At 37.7% G+C, this 19,935-nt stretch overlaps 3 protein-coding genes across 3 annotated transcripts; 2 read left to right on the top strand and 1 right to left on the bottom strand.

The window, feature by feature from the left end:
- Nucleotides 1,816–5,110, top strand: LOC105164659 (probable magnesium transporter NIPA9). The gene is made up of 9 exons (XM_011083366.2): nucleotides 1,816–2,182; nucleotides 2,631–2,729; nucleotides 2,823–2,952; nucleotides 3,541–3,629; nucleotides 3,752–3,808; nucleotides 3,918–3,976; nucleotides 4,100–4,220; nucleotides 4,475–4,623; nucleotides 4,737–5,110. The coding sequence occupies exons 1-9, from the start codon at nucleotides 2,072–2,074 to the stop codon at nucleotides 4,954–4,956; spliced, it is 1,035 nt and encodes a 344-aa protein (XP_011081668.1). The 5' UTR covers nucleotides 1,816–2,071; the 3' UTR covers nucleotides 4,957–5,110.
- Nucleotides 6,139–8,667, bottom strand: LOC105164660 (cytokinin riboside 5'-monophosphate phosphoribohydrolase LOG8). The gene is made up of 7 exons (XM_011083367.2): nucleotides 8,155–8,667; nucleotides 7,719–7,816; nucleotides 7,595–7,625; nucleotides 7,081–7,180; nucleotides 6,907–6,977; nucleotides 6,683–6,826; nucleotides 6,139–6,478 (listed from the first exon to the last, which is right to left on the bottom strand). The coding sequence occupies exons 1-7, from the start codon at nucleotides 8,269–8,271 to the stop codon at nucleotides 6,389–6,391; spliced, it is 651 nt and encodes a 216-aa protein (XP_011081669.2). The 5' UTR covers nucleotides 8,272–8,667; the 3' UTR covers nucleotides 6,139–6,388.
- On the top strand, nucleotides 10,059–11,068 carry LOC105164661. Its single transcript, XM_011083369.2, has 2 exons — nucleotides 10,059–10,167; nucleotides 10,299–11,068. Exons 1-2 carry the CDS (start codon nucleotides 10,146–10,148, stop codon nucleotides 10,889–10,891), a joined length of 615 nt encoding a protein of 204 aa, XP_011081671.1. The 5' UTR covers nucleotides 10,059–10,145; the 3' UTR covers nucleotides 10,892–11,068.

Raw genomic sequence — 19,935 nt, forward strand, 5'->3', positions numbered from 1 at the left:
ACGGATCAGCTTCAAAATCCTGGAGCTTTAATGATCCTGAGTTTCAGAGGAAGAGAAGGGTGGCCAGCTACAAAGTTTACTCTGTGGAAGGCAGAGTTAAAGGGTCTTTTAGGAAGAGTTTTAGGTGGCTTAAGGATAAGTGTACTCAGGTGGTCTATGGATGGTGGTGATTTAAACAACTCATGGAGGAGGTGTGCTCTGCTTTTAATTTGTGATATATATTCTTCTTTTTTTTCTTTTGGATATAGAGCTATGAGTTGTTTTAGAATGTGATGTGTTATGGGCTTTCAGCCTAAAATTTATTTAAATTGTTGATTTGAGGGAGTCTATTATGTAGACTAGTAGACTTGGTTATCAAGGTGATCATTTTATCTCCATCTATGCTCTTCTAGAGAATTTGTACTTACTGATATGATCTGAAGAAGTTGTTTATGGTGATCTAGATTGCTTCATTTTATACATTGTTTATTAATTGGTTCTGGTTTCGACATCAACATTAATCTTATCCTCGTCTGGTTGTGGTTGTGTGATCTTGGCAAGGAGATCATGTTTGAGCATATTGTTCAATAAAGGCTGATGTCTTGTTATGTTCTCAACCTGAAAAATTTGAGTCTTATATTTGTTTGTAGTAGTGAATCAAGAACTGGTTGTCTTTGGTTTAGCTGATGATATATACTTGTGATGTCTTCCTCACGTTGATATAAGTTTTGCCTAGTTTTCTATCAAGGAGTTGGAGTTGAAGTTAATATACTCGAGTTGATTCATTCATGCAACTTTAACATTGTCGTTGAATTTTCCCTAGAATTGGGCTGAATTGAAGGTCGCATCATGCCCTTAATACCATTTCATTTTCTTGTTAATTGCCTTACCAATATGCATGAGAATAGCGGGAAGGAGGGTCTGCTCAACATCTTCCAACTTACACCGAAAGTAAGAGATTGTGGCAAACAATAAAGGAAAAGCTCTCAATTGCGTATGCAGTGATATGAACTCAACAATTACCTCATAACCAACTCCTTCCATCCTTAGCCGATACCTTCTAAAGATGTGCATTAACACTGCAAAGAACCCATATCGGAAAGGCCGGGGTTAAAAAAGGTGAACTATCTGCCGGCGGCAGAGGAGGTCCAGAAAAGAGACGTGACAATCGGGACCCCGGAACTGCTGACGGGCGTTTGGGATTTTTCAGTTTAACTACTCTTTTGCTATTTTTGATGTATTTTCTTTCTGGTCCTTTATGTTCTTCTATTTCACAGAGCGGCCCCTTGCAAGGTTGTATTCTTCAACATTTTTCATTTTTTTCATAAGAATGTTTTACATAGATTTTTGCAGAAACATTATTTATTACACAATTAAATCTGTTTCATCCCTTGAGTTATGGTACACAGATACCTATTTGTTCTTTCATTCTATGTATTATCCTCCCCGCCTCTAGCAGCGCCAACCCGTTAGTCTATGCCTTTGTATTTCACCAACCCTCTAACAAGACAATGAAAAAATAGTGAGAAGTCAAAATTCCATATAGTTGATTTAAATCAAAATTTTATGTTATTTGCTATAAGTAGTATATTTATGACTATATATATATAGCACGTATTCAGTACTATTCTAATTAAGATTAATATTTACATGTGCATTTCTTGGAAAATAGTCATGACTCATAAACTTCGAATGACTGATAATGATATTTGAAATTCTTACTCAAATCTGATTTTATTGGACCTAACAATTTTGTGAACGTAGAAAATTGAAATAACCTTTTGAGGTGTGATGTGAGAATATGATAAATTTAGGGGGTGAAGGAGAAAAAAAGATATTCCCCGGAATATTGCCTGTCTAAGAAACCGAGAGCCCAACAGGAACTGAATCACTTTTATTGTCAATAGACGAAAATCGACGGGAGATCTGCAACAATAGAACAGAGATCTCTGCTGCCTTGGAAATATACACATTTCACCACTTATTTTCTAATATATATAATCTATACACGATACTGTTACAACTCAGACCCAAATTTATATTCAGCGAGGAAAAATATCAAGAAAACGCAGACGGGCGCGACAGGGAAGAGATGTGGGTATCTATTTGCTTAACGATAGCGGCCACCGCCGGAAACAACATAGGAAAGGTCCTTCAGAAGAAGGGCACCCTCATTCTCCCACCTCTCTCTTTCAAGCCCAAGGTATGGATTTCATATAGGTGTATGTTATTGGATATATGTATGCTTTTAATACCATATATGGTTGTATGTCTATAGATGGTTTCTTGGATTGTGGTTTTGTGTAAATCTTGGGCACAACATTTTTTGGTTGTTATTTGGACTTGATATAGCTTTGCGCTGTAAATATGTGATCTTTATTTATTTTTCTTGGTTCTCTTGGTATTGTACTGGTGAAGGTTCTGTCTTGGATGTTTTCCTATTTGTGTCTCTGTCTTGTGCTTGCGTCTTCTAGTTTAGTAATTGTATACATATATGAATTTTTACCGTGTTCATCTTGGCAATTCATCTCTCCCCTGGTTATATTTGATTTCTATAGTTGTGTCCTCTGGAAAGGCTATCTTTATGTTTTCTTGATGATGGGTTTCTATTATAATGGTCAAGGTTTTGTTTCGTGTATTTCTTTTTGCAGGTGCTAAGGGCATATGTTTCCAATAGAGCATGGATTATTGGCTTCTTGATGGATATATTCGGGGCTCTTTTGATGCTGCTAGCACTATCACAAGCTCCTGTAAACGTCACCAAAATAACATATTTTATCTAATCTGTTCGGCTTGTGTGGTCATGATAATGGATTGATCCTGAAATTTTACCTTTCATATAGGTATCAGTCATTCAACCTGTCTCCGGCTGCGGGCTTGCTATTCTTTCAGTATTTTCTCATTTTTATCTGAAGGAGATCATGAATGCTATTGATTGGATAGGAATCGCTTTTGCTGGTGTTGGCACTATAGGTAATGTAAATGCTTTGTCCGTAAGTTAAAACACTAGGATTCATTGGGGTGCACCACCTTTCCTTTCTTTGGCTGCTATTATGGTTTCTCGTTTGTATCTCCTCCCCCTGCTGTGAAGTACTGCTTTATTTACTCCTTTTCATGATCAATGTTCCTGTAGAACAATATTTTTTCATTTCTTCTAAGGTTAATAGTTAATGTGCATCTTTGGCTTCAGAATCGGCAAGAATATTAAGTGGTTTGTGGATGATGAGTTTAAGCTTCAGGTTTTTATCTGTATTCACAAAATTTAGAAATCTTGGAATGATTTTTATAAAGTTTGAAGGCTTGGTGTCGGGGCTCTCTTGATACTTAGAGATAGCGTCTTATTTTCATTATATTATGGGTATACATTTCCTCATTTTTATGTGGGAAAAAAGTTGAGCACAAGAGTCTTCTCTCTGCACAAATGCTTATTTATGGGCTATGTACTGCAAACTCAGCATTAGGATCCGTGATGGTATCAAAGGATTGTCTTCTGCTTGAAATTTCTTTATATCTCCATTCTTCAATGGTCCTCATTCTAATTGTTGTATCCTGTGCATCCAGGTGTTGGTGCTGGAGGCGAAGAACAAAAGGCATCATTGATCTCAGTTTTTCATTTACCATGGCTGGCATTTGTAGTTACTTTCTTGTTTGTAGGTATCCTACCTTTTATTCAGCATCTAATCATAGATTAAGAAGGAAAAGAAACTAACAAATGAATTTCCTTTCTACTCATTTTTAATGAACTTAACCTTAGAATGTTTGCTCATTATAGGTACTTCTTAATGGATGGCTTCGTGTGTACAGACGCCAAAGAAGAGAACAAGAATTGGTATATTTGAAAATTCCTATTTGAAGATCCCATGCTATCAAAGTGCTGAACTTGCTTTATGAACTAAGCTGCATCAACTTGATGTCAATTTTGCACTTTGATCTTGCAGATGCAGTATGAAGTGGTTGAAGAAATCATTTATGGTTTGGAATCTGGCATTTTATTTGGGTACTGTTTTGTTTTGAAATTAAAAGAATGTGTTATTGCGAGATTATTTCATTATGTATAGGTTCCATAATTTCTTTCAATTAGACCTTCTCATGAGAAAGGAACACTTCAAAATCATTTCAGGATAGCATCTGTGATATCAAAGATGGGATTTGTATTCTTGGAGCAGGGATTTTCCAAATTATTGCTTCCCATTTGCATAGCAATCAGCATATCCTGCAGTGCTTCTGGTTTTGTTTACCAGGTAATATAAATGCTGTTTGATTTGGATGTCTCGGCACGCACCAATAGTTCACATGTTTTTGCGTTTTGACTGTTTAAATTATTTATACATTTAGATGTGGTGATAATACAATATAACTGAGAGTTTTTAAACTACGACATTCTTATGGTTTGATTCAGTAATATGATGCTATTATTCAGTACAAAGTTCCGATTGTCTTTATAACTCGTGGAGGATGAATTTGGAGGTAATAATTGCTTTTGCTTCCCAAACAGACCCGTGGTCTGAAGCATGGCAGAGCCATTGTCGTGTCCACTTGTGCAGCTGTTGCTTCCATTGTGACTGGCGTGCTTGCTGGTATGCTTGCATTGGGTGAACGGTTACCTTCAGCTCCCTTGGGTCGGTTAATACTTCTCCTCGGATGGTATCCAATTTACATTTCTGCATTTTCCCTTTCCTGTTCTTCTTAGAATTAGCATTTTGAATTTGGTGCTAATCCACTGATTCTTTCCATTGATATCTATAAATTCACGCAAGGCTATTCATCATTCTTGGTGTGATCCTACTGGTAACATCAACACGCCTGGCATGCCACCTTCCAAGGCCCTGGAGACGTTTTGCACGTAGTGGTGTAGATAGGAATTTTGGGCCCAGGCAATCTCCTTCAATCCGTACAAGGGACACAAATCCCAGTGCTGTTATCCAGACAAGCACGCTGCATCATTTAATGTCATCTCCCTCAAAAGAAAAGGCTTGAATTTTTCAAACAAGAAAAATACTAACAAGAAAGCACGCGCATTTCGCTCCTTGGATACAATGTAACCTAGGTTCATCCTAAAGCTGTTGTTCAATAGCATTGTAGTCCTTGTATACAATGTGGCCTAGGTTCATCCTAAAGCTGTTGCTTTGATCTCTCGGTCCATTGTGAGTGTATAGTGTATTCCTGCGCAGGTGGATGGATTGGAACTACAATTGTTCTTAGACTCCGTGGTGCAAGTCCAACAATTTCTTGCGCTTTTTGTGCATTTCTCTTCTGGAGAAACAAAGTAATACAACTATTGAAAAATTGGCTAAAAGTGGCGTTTTGCCTGCCTGACTGCTTTTAGGAAATTCTCTGTTGTTTCATTTTGGCATGGTAAATAATAGGGTAGGTGCTTGTTTTGCGCTGAGCAGTTAAAGTCGGCAACAAAACAGTCGCTGCTGCTTAGCGCGCCGGACAAAAATGTTGTGACATTAACATGTGGAGGGACTGCTCTCTATATGGTAGTTTGTTTTCTCTGTGAATAGTAGTTGGCTTTTCAATGGACATAGGAGGTTGAGTTCTAAGAAGAGATAAGATCATGAGACTTAGACAAAGATGGCAGAACCCCCTAAAGGGGGTCCCCTACACCATGCGGAGGAGTCACCTTAAAAACTCCAAAAGCCACTCCAACCTCGTTTTGACCTTTTTATCAAACAAGAGTTGTCTAGCACCCACGAACTTCAATCAATCAAAGATTTCCAGGGCAATTTAGTCCCTTCCTACCTTGGCGTTTTAATATAGGGTTGGCATTGTACCATTTCTAGTACAATCATGCACCACCCTGTGCCCATATTGCCCCACTTCACAAATCAAGTAACATGAATACTAACCAAAAATAACACCAACATTCTGTATGAACGAGAAAAAAGGAAGCATGAGATTGGACAAAAGAAGATGGTCATTTTAGTTGGTATAAGTAGAAGCAAAGTGAGAACTAAACCACATCAAGAAAATTGATTCGCTCTCCCATATACTTTTGAGCGTATAAGAATTGAATTAAGCTAGAAGTGGCATCTGTCCGATCAAGGACATGTTTAACATTAGAACCTAGGTCGATGGAGTTGAATGTTTTGCACCCTACTATTAGTAGAATCTGAGGTTCCCTTAATAAACATCCTTTCAACTATAAATACCTCATTTTGATAGGACCAGAAACATATGGTCCTGAACTTTTCTGTTGTCAAATATAAAGTTCTGTGAGAGCTCTTAATATTCATCATTGCATCAAAAGTATGAGCTGACAATATGACTATAATTGTCATGCAAAAACAGGAATCACAAAGAATCAAACCGGACATAGTAATGCATCATTATGGTGGCCCAAGATGAACACAGAACTAATTGCATCGAGTGATCTATCCAGTAAATAGGCCTACCACAAATTCCATCATGTATTTCTTTCCATTGGGTAATTCCTCAGTTGCTCCATCTGCCAGCTTTCATGGGGGGCAACATGTTCTTGGTAAGGACTGTATTCCTGCAAAGTTAAAAACCACGCGACTAAAAGAATTAAAAATAAAATCATTTGCTGTATGAGATAGCAATTCATCAGTATGCATAGCTGCAGAGATGTTCGAAATACTTGCATTAAATTTGATTACATAAATATGATGATACTGAACTCAGAGACCAATTTGCGAGGAAGTTCTATAATTTCATAAATTTTAGCTGGTAAAGTTACCTCCATGTTTGCTAGAAGCTCCGTGGCAGTAGGAGCTGAAAGAACTATGTGCCGAGCAGCTGGCTTGATGAAACCTTCTTCGACGCCTTTGTCAAATAACGTGAGCAAAGAGTCATAGTACCCGTCGACGTTGAGCAAACCAACCTGTTCAGAGAACTATTCAGATCAAAAGAAAATAACTGATACACTTCATCTAAGCCTACAGGTAAGGACAGATAAATCACTGGTTTCTTATGGATTCCCAGCTGTGCCCATGTTATCATCTCTAGCAACTCTTCCATGGTTCCATATCCTCCTAAAAAGTGCAGGAAACAGAAATGCTAGTCCATAAGATAAAAAACTACTGTACAAACTAATTTATCCAAAATAGAGTCTGCGATCCTTTCTAAATCTTTTACCAGGAAGAGCAATAAATGCTTCAGCCTCCCGAGCCATTTCAGCTTTACGCTCATGCATGTCTGCAACAATCTTCACTTCTCCAATAGTTTCTCCTGATATCTGTCCATGTAAATCATATCCATGGAGCGTTATTGGAAACTAATTAATATTATGCAAAATAGCAGAGAAACAATTTCCGGTCAATCCAGCATTACATAATTATCAGTTAAAATTATGACAAGACTTAGAATATCATTCTGTAAAATATACAAATAACATTGCAAATCCAACTCTATTGGTCTGTAGCTTCTGCAGAATCCAGATTTTGAACACACCCCAGAAAGAAACTTGCTGAAAAGAAGTGACCGATGAATTCTGATGTTATTTTCATGTGGAGTGGCCATACCAGATATCCACTATAGTCCAAGAACTTGCGATAGTTTCCAGAGATCAACAGAACATGAATAGAAACTGACAATGGGTATTAGAGATAAAAATAATGTAAAAGCAGTTGCAAAATCTATGAAGATATACCTCAATGGGCACTAGAGCTTTTGGAATTATTCTGCATGTTAAAAGCAAACAACAATCAAGTTAAGAATCCAGAGCCATGTTATTTTTAAGAAGAGATTTAACAGGTACTTTATTCCATCCTTACCCAAGAACATGGCAACCGCCATCATACACTCTCTGGGAAATTAACCCCATTAGCCCAACACTACCTCCCCCATACACCAAGTTGGTCTTTCTTTTCACCTGCAATAAACATTCACCAAATGCACAACCATTACGTAGCTATACAAGCCAGTCCCATAATCAAGTAGTAGTTAAACATTTCACAGAATGCACAGGAACTATTACACTCCTAATGCCAAGATAAAGGAAAACAATCCATAAACTTGACACAAATTCATGACAACAAGAAAACATTCAGAGCTCAAACTTCAGAAAACAAACAAGCATCCCGATATCAGCTAGCCAAGAATTCATCGGGAAAGTCAATTTTTTTATGAACTGCTGGCAACCATGACCAAGATTTCAATCAAAGACTGATTCTATTTCCAAGAAAGAAAGGGAAAAAAAAAGGAAGAAACCAGTTCATTCCCCAAGTCAATAGCAGCATCGCTGAAGACTTTTCTGTGACCCGGATGACTTCCACAGAATACACAGATTCTCGTGAATTTGCTGCTGTTGCTTGAATTGCTCTCCATTCAAACACAATCCTTTTCACACTCAACTTTTGGAAATTTTTAACTGTATGAATGTAGTAAGTAGAAACGGGAATCAGAAAATCCAAAATATTCAAACTTGATACTACATCTATACATGTATCAGAAACTACTTCAAAAGGCAAAGATGAAATAGACTGGACACGTAGAGTGAAGACAATCTGGGTATTTCTTGTTTTAATGTATAAAGCAGTTGAGCCCAAGACCAAGAAATCAACAGAGTTTTCAGAGGTGTCTGCGGCTTATTTGAGTGTGCGTTTGCGGACTGCTTAATGATTAAAGAAAAACATGAGCTGCCCACATACTCTTAAGTCTGTCGGCTTTTCAGAATTCGATTAAAAATTTTAGTGTGTTGATCAAAAGATTGATTGAATCAAATAAGAGTTTTTCTGTTCATAGCATATATATTCTGAATTCCCTTTCAAAATTATGACTCGTTCTTGACACTTGATAACTCCTTTTAACTTTTAATACTTAATTGCATTTATTATGTCTTCAAGTTGATCAAAATAACTACATAAAATGGCTACTGATATAGACAAATGATCAAATTGGCCACACAAAAAAGTATACTTGGACGCATAAATTATCCAAAACTTACCAAGAATTCCACAGGTCGCCTTTTCCGATATGAAGAGGGACAGTTTATGGCTATATTTAAATACTAGACTTGGACACATAAACAAGTATCATTTGTATTTCTTATTAGGCAGTAGGCATCAAAGTTATGAATACAACTACGTTGGATGCATTTTGGTGCAGGAGGTACCTATTTCCTAATACCTTTTTAGGGGGGGATAATTATGTAATTGAGCTCATTTAATGTTGGAGAAATTTTCTTTCCTGCTGCCTGGGCACATATATACTTGGCACTAAATCTTTTGGGCTATGCACCTAAAGGGACTAAAGGAGGACATTGGACTATATAAAGATTGGATTAGGACAGTTTGAGGAAGTGTACTGCAGGTTTATTAACCACATTCATCTAAATATCATGCGGGGTTCACGAAGAACGACGTGAAAATTTTGTACTATGATGTATGGATTTCTCGTAATCCAATATTTGTGACCTTTGGACTTGGATTTCCCAAGAAAACACCTTTTGAATACATCCCCTTTAATTGACAAAGTGATTTGACACTGTCCGTGTCTGTCTCATCAAATCCCAAAAAAGAGAAGAGAGAGAGAGAGAGAGGAGTAGTTGACGCCACTACAAGACCAAAGAAAGAACATTGCTTAGTGGGACAAAATATCAAAATTCACCACCTTTCAACATACCTTAATTTTAACAATGCCGACAAATTCATTGTAATGGGAGCCTCATCAAGTGAAGTGAATTGAATGGGCATGTTTTTGTTTTCACTTTGCAAATGTAATTGTGATTCGTGACTAAAGAAAGTTGTGCTGCTAAAGTATGTTTTTCCACTTCGAGTTGTGTTAAGGCAGCCTAAGCAAGCTAAATAAAGATACGGGCCCATGTCCGTTTAAGATAACGGAACTCTTATCCCCACTGGATAATAGCAAAAAAAGATATAAAATCATATATTAAAATAATTATATCTTCAAGGAAAGTAACTAATTTTAACCGTCAAAAGTTAATGTTGTAGCTAAAATTGAGGTGCCAACCCTGTCGGCCTTAGCTTTTTCTTACACAGCCCTGAATTCAAGCAACCTCATTCGGCAACCACTTCAGTTGAATCCCCTCTAACAATATCCAACCCAAAAATAAACATTAAAGTCTTTTCTGTAAGTCCCAGAAAAGAAATCAGTTCAATTTTTTGTTCAGGCTCAGACAAACTGGTGTCACTGCAATCTTGGTCTTTCCTCTCTTTTTTTTCATTTTTTTTTCCCTTACCATGGGAAAAGAAATTCCTTTAGGTATATATTAAAGATAATCTTGTTAATATCATGATTTATATATATCTTTTGCCTACAATTTAAAGAAAAAGAAAAAAAGGACTCAAGTGTTCATCAACTGACTCATGCATTCTTGCAACAATTTGGTGCAGTTTCGTTGCTCTGCGGAGTGTTAGGTCGCAAGAAAGCGTCAAGCCCGGATGGCGAGACAGAGAAACGAGAAGATAATCCAGATGGAGACGCCGCCCAAACATCCCAAGAGCAACTCACGAAACCGTCAGCCGCCGAGAGTACGGAGGACCAGGCGAGGGACACCGCCCAACCAACGACCAACGATCAGCAGGTACCACTACCACCCCCGCCTGGCCGGCAGCAGTACCTCAGAGCCGCGTCTTGCCATCACCAGCCCGAGAGGTCCAACTCCATGACCTCAAAGCTGGTGTCAAGCCTGAGCATGAGGGTAAGCAACGGCATGCCAGGGCGGCAGTTTTCCCGGCGGGAAGAGAAGCCATGGAGCAAGGACAAGAAGTTGAAACCAGACGATTCGCTATGGAAAAAGACGATAATTCTAGGAGAGAAATGTAGGGTTCGTGACGACGATGAAGATAACATTTTGTACGATGAGAAGGGCAACAAAATTGCTGCGTTTCATCAGAAAACCCAGAGCCCGGCCATGTCTTTTTCACGGAATACTACAGTACCTACATGTACTACTAATGATCAGGAAGAATTATCAAGCAAATAGGTATAAATTCATTCCTATGTTTTATTTGGTTTTTCTTTTTTCCTTTTTTTTTTTTTTTGATCACATATCCGTAGACGTATGTATAATCCTTGTTAGACTGAATTAATTATCCTGTTCAGTCTCCTTCTAAAATTTAGATGGTTAGTCCCAGAAAATTAAGTGCAACGATTGATCTGCTTAAATTGAAGATTTAGTATCATGGAGATGATCGACAAGCATCATCAACTAATAATCATTGTACTGTTGTATATAATGATAAAAGGTAATTAAGCAGATTTTGCCTTAATTAATAACCTTATCATGCTATCAGTCCAATTTGCCACTATATATATGCAGCGTTTCTTTCTTCGTGGGAAAAAGCGAACACGGCAAATTAACAGTTTGTGTCTCCAAGAAAATCAAGAAATGGAGATCTCTCTTCTTACCCCAATGTTCTTGACTAGTTTTCTTGTACTCCTCATTGATTCGCCAGTCAATAGTTCCAGAAATTCATCAAGACTCGACCCCAGAAACAATATTACTAAACCCGGCGGCCATGACGTGATAATAACGGATGCACTCATCCATGACGTCTGCCCTCAGTCAAGAAACCCTGATTTCTGTCAATACATTCTTAGCCAATTCAAAGGCCAACCCCTCTTTCCTAAACTTCTTGCAAGTTTAATCGGGACGACGGTGATACATGCCAAGACAACAACGACTAAGATTTGGCGCCTGCAAATGGCCATAAAAGACGACCGATCTGAACTAAAACTCAGGTATTTCAAGTGTTGGACGAGACACAAAATGGCTACACATCAACTCATTGAAGCTAACAGATTCATGCGCGCTGGCCTGACAAGATCTGTCAGGAATCATACTTCACTTGCCATGACAGAAATTCAATCTTGCAACCAAGAACTGGCTAAACAGAAGCATGAGCCATCAAACATTGCTAAAGATATTAGGAAGTTGCAAGATCATTGCAGTGTCATATTGGTCATATGTCATAAATTATTGGCTGGTTGATTAGTAATAATCTTGAAATAAGACGATACGGGGCGTGAGCTATTCATTTGAGATAACGAGGTGTTCCTTTTCCTTAATATTCTATATCTATCGCTTCATTAATTTGTTTTGTGTAGAAATTGTTGCTTTGATTTACTCCTTTTTTTTTTTTTGATAAATTTGCTTTAATTTACTTTGTCATCAATAAAGTTTGTCATTATAAAAGCCAGAATCATGTTACAGATGTTTCGCATTGTTGAAGGCTAACAATCAGTTTTGATCCAGAGAAAATCAAGTGGGAAAAAGAAAAGATTTTAAATTGAAGAAATTAAGCAAGCAAAATTATCAAAAAAAACTTCATTTTTTGGCTAGTTCTTCATTCTCTCTATGGATCCTGTCAGGCTGACACTGTAACATAACTGCAAAGCTAATTAAGTGACATTAAAACAAAAGAACACATTTCGAAATATTGTCTTCTCATTTAGGCTAAATTACCTTTTTCGTGCAATAAACTTTTTCTTTTAGTCTCACCACGCAGATTTCGTTTCAATCTCATTTCTTATCAAAAAAAATTTCTAGTCCCAAAGGGAATTTATTTAAAAAATGCAGGAAAAAAAAATTAGAAAAGTAATCACTATGTTTGTTTTCATTTCTAACTTATTTACGAGACAAGTCAAAACATACACAATGTTTGCCATCATTCAAAAACACCTTATTTAGGTGTTTTTAACTGTTTTAGCATAAAAACATATATATATATACACACATATATACATAAATATATATAAAAAATGCATGATTTGACAATGAATAGTAATTTTTGTCTCCCAAAATACAACATTAAACATATAATACTTATTTTAAATTATCTCTGTAGGGTATAACCCTCCAGTGGTATACAAATCACCTACCTTACTATTACACTTGAAATGGAGTGTAGAACTCCTTAAGATTTACAGGCCGAATGTTAACAAAGAATATTACAGAAAACTGAAAGATTACAGAAAAATAAAGGAACCGAAAACCTGTTTGAATGTGGCTCAGGGAAAAGAGCCAGATCCAATAATCCGAGGGACACGGTCACAAAATACCGGACCCGAACAACCCAGCAAGTATCACGGCTGCACCACCACCAGCGGTACCCGACGCCTCAACACAGACCACACAGATCTTCACTCACACAGAACCGACCACCACTCTCACTACTCAAGTCAGAGAACACACAACTATTTTAGTGGAAGGAAAGAATCAGAAAACAGATTTCTCTTGCGCGCAAAGCATTACCGCGACAGAGACGGTGGGGCTTCTCTTTTAAAGGGTTGAAGTAACTGTAGGGGAGTAAGGAACCGTTAGGCGGTTTCCAGAAGAGCCATCGGTTGGCTCTTGGAAACCGCCGGTGAGCGGTTGTAACCGCCATGGTCGAGGTGTGAGAGAGGGGGGAGAAGAGAAGCGGCGGAAGAGCCGAGAGGGAGAGAAGTCTGATTAGGGTTAGAGAGAGGGATACAATATATATCAAGTTGAGTCGGGTCGGGTTCTGGGCGGCGGGTCGGGTACCGGGTAAGGGGCCTCCGAGGTGATAGTTGGGCCAGGGTTGTGGGCTTGTATTTGGGCCAAATAATACTTACATACCCCACCTTGGACCAAATCCCATTGGATCGGTCTGGGGTTTTGGATCTGGTTTTCTCATCATTGCCAATAAATACTCCAAGGTTGTACCTGCAATATAAGACACACTAAACAGAACACAACAGTATCAGTCCGGATTTAACAGGAGTATTTTGAGACACTTACTGAATTTTTCGAGAGGTAAGCACTTAGTGCCCATGTCAGCAGGATTTTCTTCAGAGCTGATTTTTTCTAATCTAATTAACTCCTTACCCACAATATCACGAATGAAGTGGTACCTAACATCTATATGCTTTGTTCTATCATGAAATACAGGGTTTTTGCATAATTGAATGGATGATTGACTGTCAGAAAGAATCAAAGGTTTTTCCTTTAAGAAACCAATTTCAGTTAACAGACCGCTGAGCCATAAAGCTTCTTTAAATGCTTCGGTGGTAGCAATGTACTCAGCTTCAGTAGTAGATAAAGCAACAATATGTTGGAGTTGGGATTTCCAACTAATGCATGAGCCACAAAATGTAAACATATAGGAAGTGGTGGATTTACGGCTATCTCTATCGTTGGCATAGTTAGAGTCTACAAACCAACAAGTTTTGCATTTGCAGCATGTCTAGAAAATTTAATACCAATGTTCACAGAACCACGCAAATAACGAAGCAGCCATTTCAAAGCTTCCCAATGGGGAGACCCGGGATTGGACATGTATCTACTCAGACAACTTATAGCATATGCAACATCAGGTCTAGTGCAAACCATTAGGTACATAATAGAGCCAATCACATTTGAGTAAGGGATTTTGTCCATTTTCCGAGTATCACTTTCTGGTTTTGGGCATTGATCTTTACTAAGTTGAAAGTGAGCAGCTAAAGGTACAGCAGTAGGCTTAGCATTTTCCATTGAAAACTTTTTTAGGACAGTCAAAAGGTAGGATTTCTGATTTAGAAAAATAGTATATGAGTTTCTATTACGACTAATATTCATGCCAAGAATCTGTTTAGCATTTCCAAGGTCTTTCATTTCAAATGCATTGCATAAATCCTTTTGTAATACATGAATGAGTTCTAACCTAGGGCTAGCAATTAACATATCATCAACATATAAAACTAAGAAAATGGGAGCATCATTCACATATTTGAAATAGAGGCAATGATCATGGTTACTCCTAGTGAAATTTAAAGATATCATGAACACATCAAATTTCTTGTTCCATTGACGAGGGGATTGCTTAAGACCATATAAAGATTTTTTCAACAAACATACATGATCAGGTTTAGACTTATCAGAGAAACCAAAAGGTTGTGTCATGTAAATATTTTCATCCAAATCTCCATGCAAGAAGGCAGTTTTGACATCCATCTGTTTTAATTCCCAGTCATAAAACGCAGTAAGAGCAAGAATAACACGGACTGTAGTATATTTCACAACAGGTGAGAAGATTTCATTATAGTCTATACCTTCTTTTTGTGTAAATCCCTTAGCAACTAGTCTGGCTTTGTATTTTATGGGATTTTCCTGTTTTATTTTGAATAACCATTTGCAGTCTACAATGGAGGCATCTTTTGGTTTTGGAACAAGGACCCAAGTTTTGTTATCAAGTAAAGACTTCATTTCTTCTTTCATAGCAGTAAGCCATTTTTCGGATTTTAAGGCTTCTTCAACACTAGAGGGTTCTCCTAGCTCAGTATTAAGGCTAGTGTGGAAGTCCCTAAGTTTTGAGGGTATTCTAGTTTGTCTCCTATCCCTGTCTCTAGCAAGCATGTAATTGTCTAGAGGGTTATTAATCCGGTTTGTATCTACTAGGTTTTCTATGTTTTCTGCATTTTGTTCTTGGGGGTTCTCTAATCCCTCCCCTTCTTGGTTATCCTCTATGCTAACTTTATTGAAGGTGGTTTCTATTCCTGTGGGTTGAACTTGTTCTAAACATGGTATTTCATTCTCGTTAAAAGTAACGTCTCTACTTATTAGAACTTTGAAACCAGGTTGACTCCTAACCCACAATCTATACCCTTTCACCCCTTCAGGATAACCAATAAAAACACATTTGAGGGATCTAGGTTCAAGTTTATCAACATTCTGATGAACAAAAGCAGAACATCCAAACACACGTAAGTAAGATAGATCAGGCATTTTACCATTCCACATAAATTCAGGAACTTTTCCAGATAACGGTACAGAGGGAGACAAGTTTATCAAATGAGCAGCAGTTAAAACAGCTTCACCCCAAAATGTTTTGGGCAAACCAGAACTGATTAGCAGGCATCTCACCTTATCAAGTAAAGTACGGTTCATACGCTCAGCTACCCCATTTTGCTGTGGGGTGTAAGGGTTAGTTTTATGCCTTCTTATTCCATACTTATCACACATTTCAGAAAATTGTTTATTACAAAATTCTAAACCATTGTCGGTCCTAAGAGATTTTAGTTTTTTATCAGTCTGATTTTCAACAAGGTTTTTCCATTTCTCAAATTTATCAAAGACTTCAGATTTATGTTTCATTAAAAACACAAACACTTTCCTAGAATAGTTATCAATCACAGAGAGGAAATACCGGTTACCACCATGAGTAGGCACATTAGAAGGACCCCAAACATCAGCATGGACATAGTCTAAAATGCAAGTAGACATAGATGGATTTGGGGATGGGGACATAGGGAAGTGAACCTTATGATGCTTTCCCAAAACACATTCATCACAGAAATCTAACTTATCAAGTTTATCATTCAAAATCCCATCTTTTCTTAGAAAATCAAGACCCTTCATGCTAATGTGTCCAAGTCTTTTATGCCAAAGAGTTGTTTTGTAGTTTTCAGAGACAGATGCAGCAAAGTTATCATATGCAGCAGTGCAAATATACAGATTTCGTTTTCGTTCAGCTTTAAAAACGACCAAAGACCCTTTCATGATTTTCATAATGCCCTTTCCCCACCTACCTTCTAACCCGTCTTCTTCTAATGCAGCGCAAGAGATCAAGTTATGACTCAAATCAGGTACGTATCTAACATTTTTCAAAATCATTTTATAGCCTTCAAAACACAATGCAATGTCACCAAGACCTTTGATTTCACATTTTTTCTCATTGGCCATAGACACAAAACCAATATGCTCATATCTCAGATTTGAAAATATGTCTTTGAAAGGACTCATGTGAAAGGTACAGCCAGAGTCAATTAACCACTCATGCATATCAAAAGAGTTCACAGAATTAACTTCATATACTACAAAAACTTCACCATTGGATTCGACCGACACACTATTAGTCTTTTCTTTATCATCATAGTTTTTATCCCTATTTTCTCTCCTAGGTTTTCTACAATCTTTTATGTAGTGACCTTTAATACCACAGTTGTAACAACGTCTATCCTTTATTCTGTCGTTCTTCAGGTTGTTTTCTCTAGGTCGTGACTTACTCCTACCGTTATTATACCTGCTCCTGCTTCTACTATTATGTCTGTGATTTCTAAATTTGGTTCTGCCCCTAACCATATTGATCTCATGCTGATTCTGACTAGGCTTATTGATCTTAAGATCTAACTCTTTACTCTTTAGTCCACTAATTACAGTTTCTATATTAATATCATCTCTTCCATACTTAATGGCAGCTTTAACATCTGAGTAAGATTCAGGTATGGCATTCAGTAACACAATAGGTGAATATTCATCAATATATTTATCACCAGCAAGTTTAATATCTTGGATTAATTTCGTGAAGTCATCTAGATTCTCATCAATATTCCTAGAAAGATCAAGTTTGTATCTAAAGAATTTTTCTAGCAAAAACAGTTTGTTAGGCAAGGAGATTTCAGTATACAGTTCTTCTAACCTATCCCATAAGGCTTTTGAAGATTCTAATTTACCTACTTTTCGTAAGACGGAATCAGACAGGTTCAGAATTATGGAGGAATATGCAAACTCATCGTTTTCCTTTTTCTTTTCTTCAGAAACATTTTCAACGTAATTGCCTTCAATGGCTTTGAAAACCTTTTGTTGGATTAGGATACCTTTCATTTTTTGTTGCCATATTGAGAAATCGGTTTTGCCATCAAAAGGTAAGAGATTATAACCAGCCATTTTTAAGAAAACAAGGTTTTAAGAAAAATTGGTTTTATAGGCAACACAGGAAAAATACCGGGAACAATTTTAGAAAAAGAAATTTTAGAAGACCGGAAATTGGTTTTTTTTTTTTTTTTTTTTTTTAAAAAAACAGATGTACAGAGAGATTTCAGGGGAGAACTAGTAGTACGTTTCAAGGTTACAGAATGCAAATACAGTCAGTAGGCAGAGTTTATATATAGAGGCGGAAGGCAGATTTTCAAACAAGTCACACAGGCTTTAAGGTGCACGGTAATTACAGTAATAAGGCAGAACAAATACACCAGAACCGAAAGCAGTGAAAGAATATACCGGAGACAAGAATCAGAATACCAAAAATATATCAGAATACAACAGTATGGCAGGTATACCAAAAACAGGAAGCAGATATATCACAAAACACTAGAGTAACAGATATGCCAAAAATAAGAACAGATATACCAAGACCAAGGCTCACCAGCCTAAGTCCCCACTAGATACCCGACGACCTCAGGGGTCCGGCCAAGGGGGATATTAGGGGGTTTTACCTTGGCAAATAAGGGTAATACAGAAATACGGAAAGAGGTAACAGTAAAGCAGACAGAATAGTAAGTAAACAGTAAGCAGTAAACTGAAAAGGAGGAGGGGTTTACGAAGTTACCGCCACCAGGATCTGCTCGGATCAGAGACGCAGGCTCTGATACCATTGTAGGGTATAACCCTCCAGTGGTATACAAATCACCTACCTTACTATTACACTTGAAATGGAGTGTAGAACTCCTTAAGATTTACAGGCCGAATATTAACAGAAGAACATTACAGAAAACTGAGAGATTACAAGAAAATAAAAGGAACCGAAAAACCTGTTTGGAAGTGGCTCAGAGGGACACGGTCACAAAATACCGGACCCGAACAACCCAGCAAGTATCACGGCTGCACCACCACCAGCGGTACCCGACGCCTCAACACAGACCACACAGATCTTCACTCACACAGAACCGACCACCACTCTCACTACTCAAGTCAGAGAACACACAACTATTTTAGTGGAAGGAAAGAATCAGAAAACAGATTTCTCTTGCGCGCAAAGCATTACCGCGACAGAGACGGTGGGGCTTCTCTTTTAAAGGGTTGAAGTAACTGTAGGGGAGTAAGGAACCGTTAGGCGGTTTCCAGAAGAGCCATCGGTTGGCTCTTGGAAACCGCCGGTGAGCGGTTGTAACCGCCATGGTCGAGGTGTGAGAGAGGGGGGAGAAGAGAAGCGGCGGAAGAGCCGAGAGGGAGAGAAGTCTGATTAGGGTTAGAGAGAGGGATACAATATATATCAAGTTGAGTCGGGTCGGGTTCTGGGCGGCGGGTCGGGTACCGGGTAAGGGGCCTCCGAGGTGATAGTTGGGCCAGGGTTGTGGGCTTGTATTTGGGCCAAATAATACTTACAATCTCCAAAGACATGATTTGACAATGAATAGTAATTTTTGTCTCCCAAAACATAACATTAAATATATAATACTTATTTTAAATTATCTCCAAAAACAAATCCAAACATACATACTATCTCTAACACACACTTATTTATCTTTATTTTTCTCTCTCTATTTCCACAAAACACAACAAAACACTCAGAAAACGAATCCAAACATTATGAATGTATTTTGGAAAAATTTAGAAAAGTAAGTAGTAATCGCAGTGCCACAATTTTTTATTTTAAAAAAAAAAAATTCTCTGTCACCGCGGTGTTCAAGCGCAGTGACATTATTTTTTAAAAAAAAAAAATTTTAATGTGTCACCGCGGTTCAAAATCGCGGTGACAATTTTTTTTTAAAAAAAAATATTTTATTTTACGACAAATTGCTACCAACTTCTCGTTAAAATTTCGGCACCATCATGGTGAGTTGTCAACCATCAAATATACTGTTCGACTCCCCTTGATGAGACGAACATTTCCCCATAAACAATTTCAAGTTTTATCAATCGTAAATAATGAATTTTTAGCACGACCACCGCACCTTTCGGCCGTCGATTTGCCGCCACCGGAGCAACCCACGATCATGGACCACCACCACTGGACTCGCCTCGACCTAACGGTTCTAAAGAGACCAACCCAGTTCAATTTAATTAAATATTTGTTAAGATATGAAAATTTGAAGATTTTCCCATCGAAAATTCGCGCTGAAGCTGTTTGCTGCCATTTCTCCACCGTCAGGACGAATTACAGATTAAGACCATAGCTGTTCGAATTCTGTCGTCTAGACGATTCCAACAAGACCAATCTTGCTCAATTTCATCAAGTATTTGTTTGTTCAATTAAAATACATATGTTTTAAAATAGTTATAATTTTATTAAATTCTATTTATTAATTAAT

Source organism: Sesamum indicum, linkage group LG6 (assembly GCF_000512975.1).
Source record: "Sesamum indicum cultivar Zhongzhi No. 13 linkage group LG6, S_indicum_v1.0, whole genome shotgun sequence".
Classification (NCBI taxonomy): Eukaryota; Viridiplantae; Streptophyta; class Magnoliopsida; order Lamiales; family Pedaliaceae; genus Sesamum; species Sesamum indicum.

Excerpts from the sequence above, each read along its gene's own strand:
- LOC105164661 (XM_011083369.2), top strand. The coding sequence starts at position 10,146 with ATGGGAAAAGAAATTCCTTTAG. Across the intron at positions 10,168-10,298 it reads GGGAAAAGAAATTCCTTTAG|TTTCGTTGCTCTGCGGAGTG; the intron begins GTATATATTAAA and ends AATTTGGTGCAG.
- LOC105164659 (XM_011083366.2), top strand. The coding sequence starts at position 2,072 with ATGTGGGTATCTATTTGCTTAACGATAGCGGCCACCGCCGGAAACAAC. Across the intron at positions 4,221-4,474 it reads CTTCTGGTTTTGTTTACCAG|ACCCGTGGTCTGAAGCATGG; the intron begins GTAATATAAATG and ends CTTCCCAAACAG. Across the intron at positions 4,624-4,736 it reads TTAATACTTCTCCTCGGATG|GCTATTCATCATTCTTGGTG; the intron begins GTATCCAATTTA and ends AATTCACGCAAG.
- LOC105164660 (XM_011083367.2), bottom strand. The coding sequence starts at position 8,271 with ATGGAGAGCAATTCAAGCAACAGCAGCAAATTCACGAGAATCTGTGTA. Across the intron at positions 7,626-7,718 it reads GGCGGTTGCCATGTTCTTGG|AATAATTCCAAAAGCTCTAG; the intron begins GTAAGGATGGAA and ends TTTAACATGCAG. Across the intron at positions 6,479-6,682 it reads AGCTTCTAGCAAACATGGAG|GAATACAGTCCTTACCAAGA; the intron begins GTAACTTTACCA and ends TTAACTTTGCAG.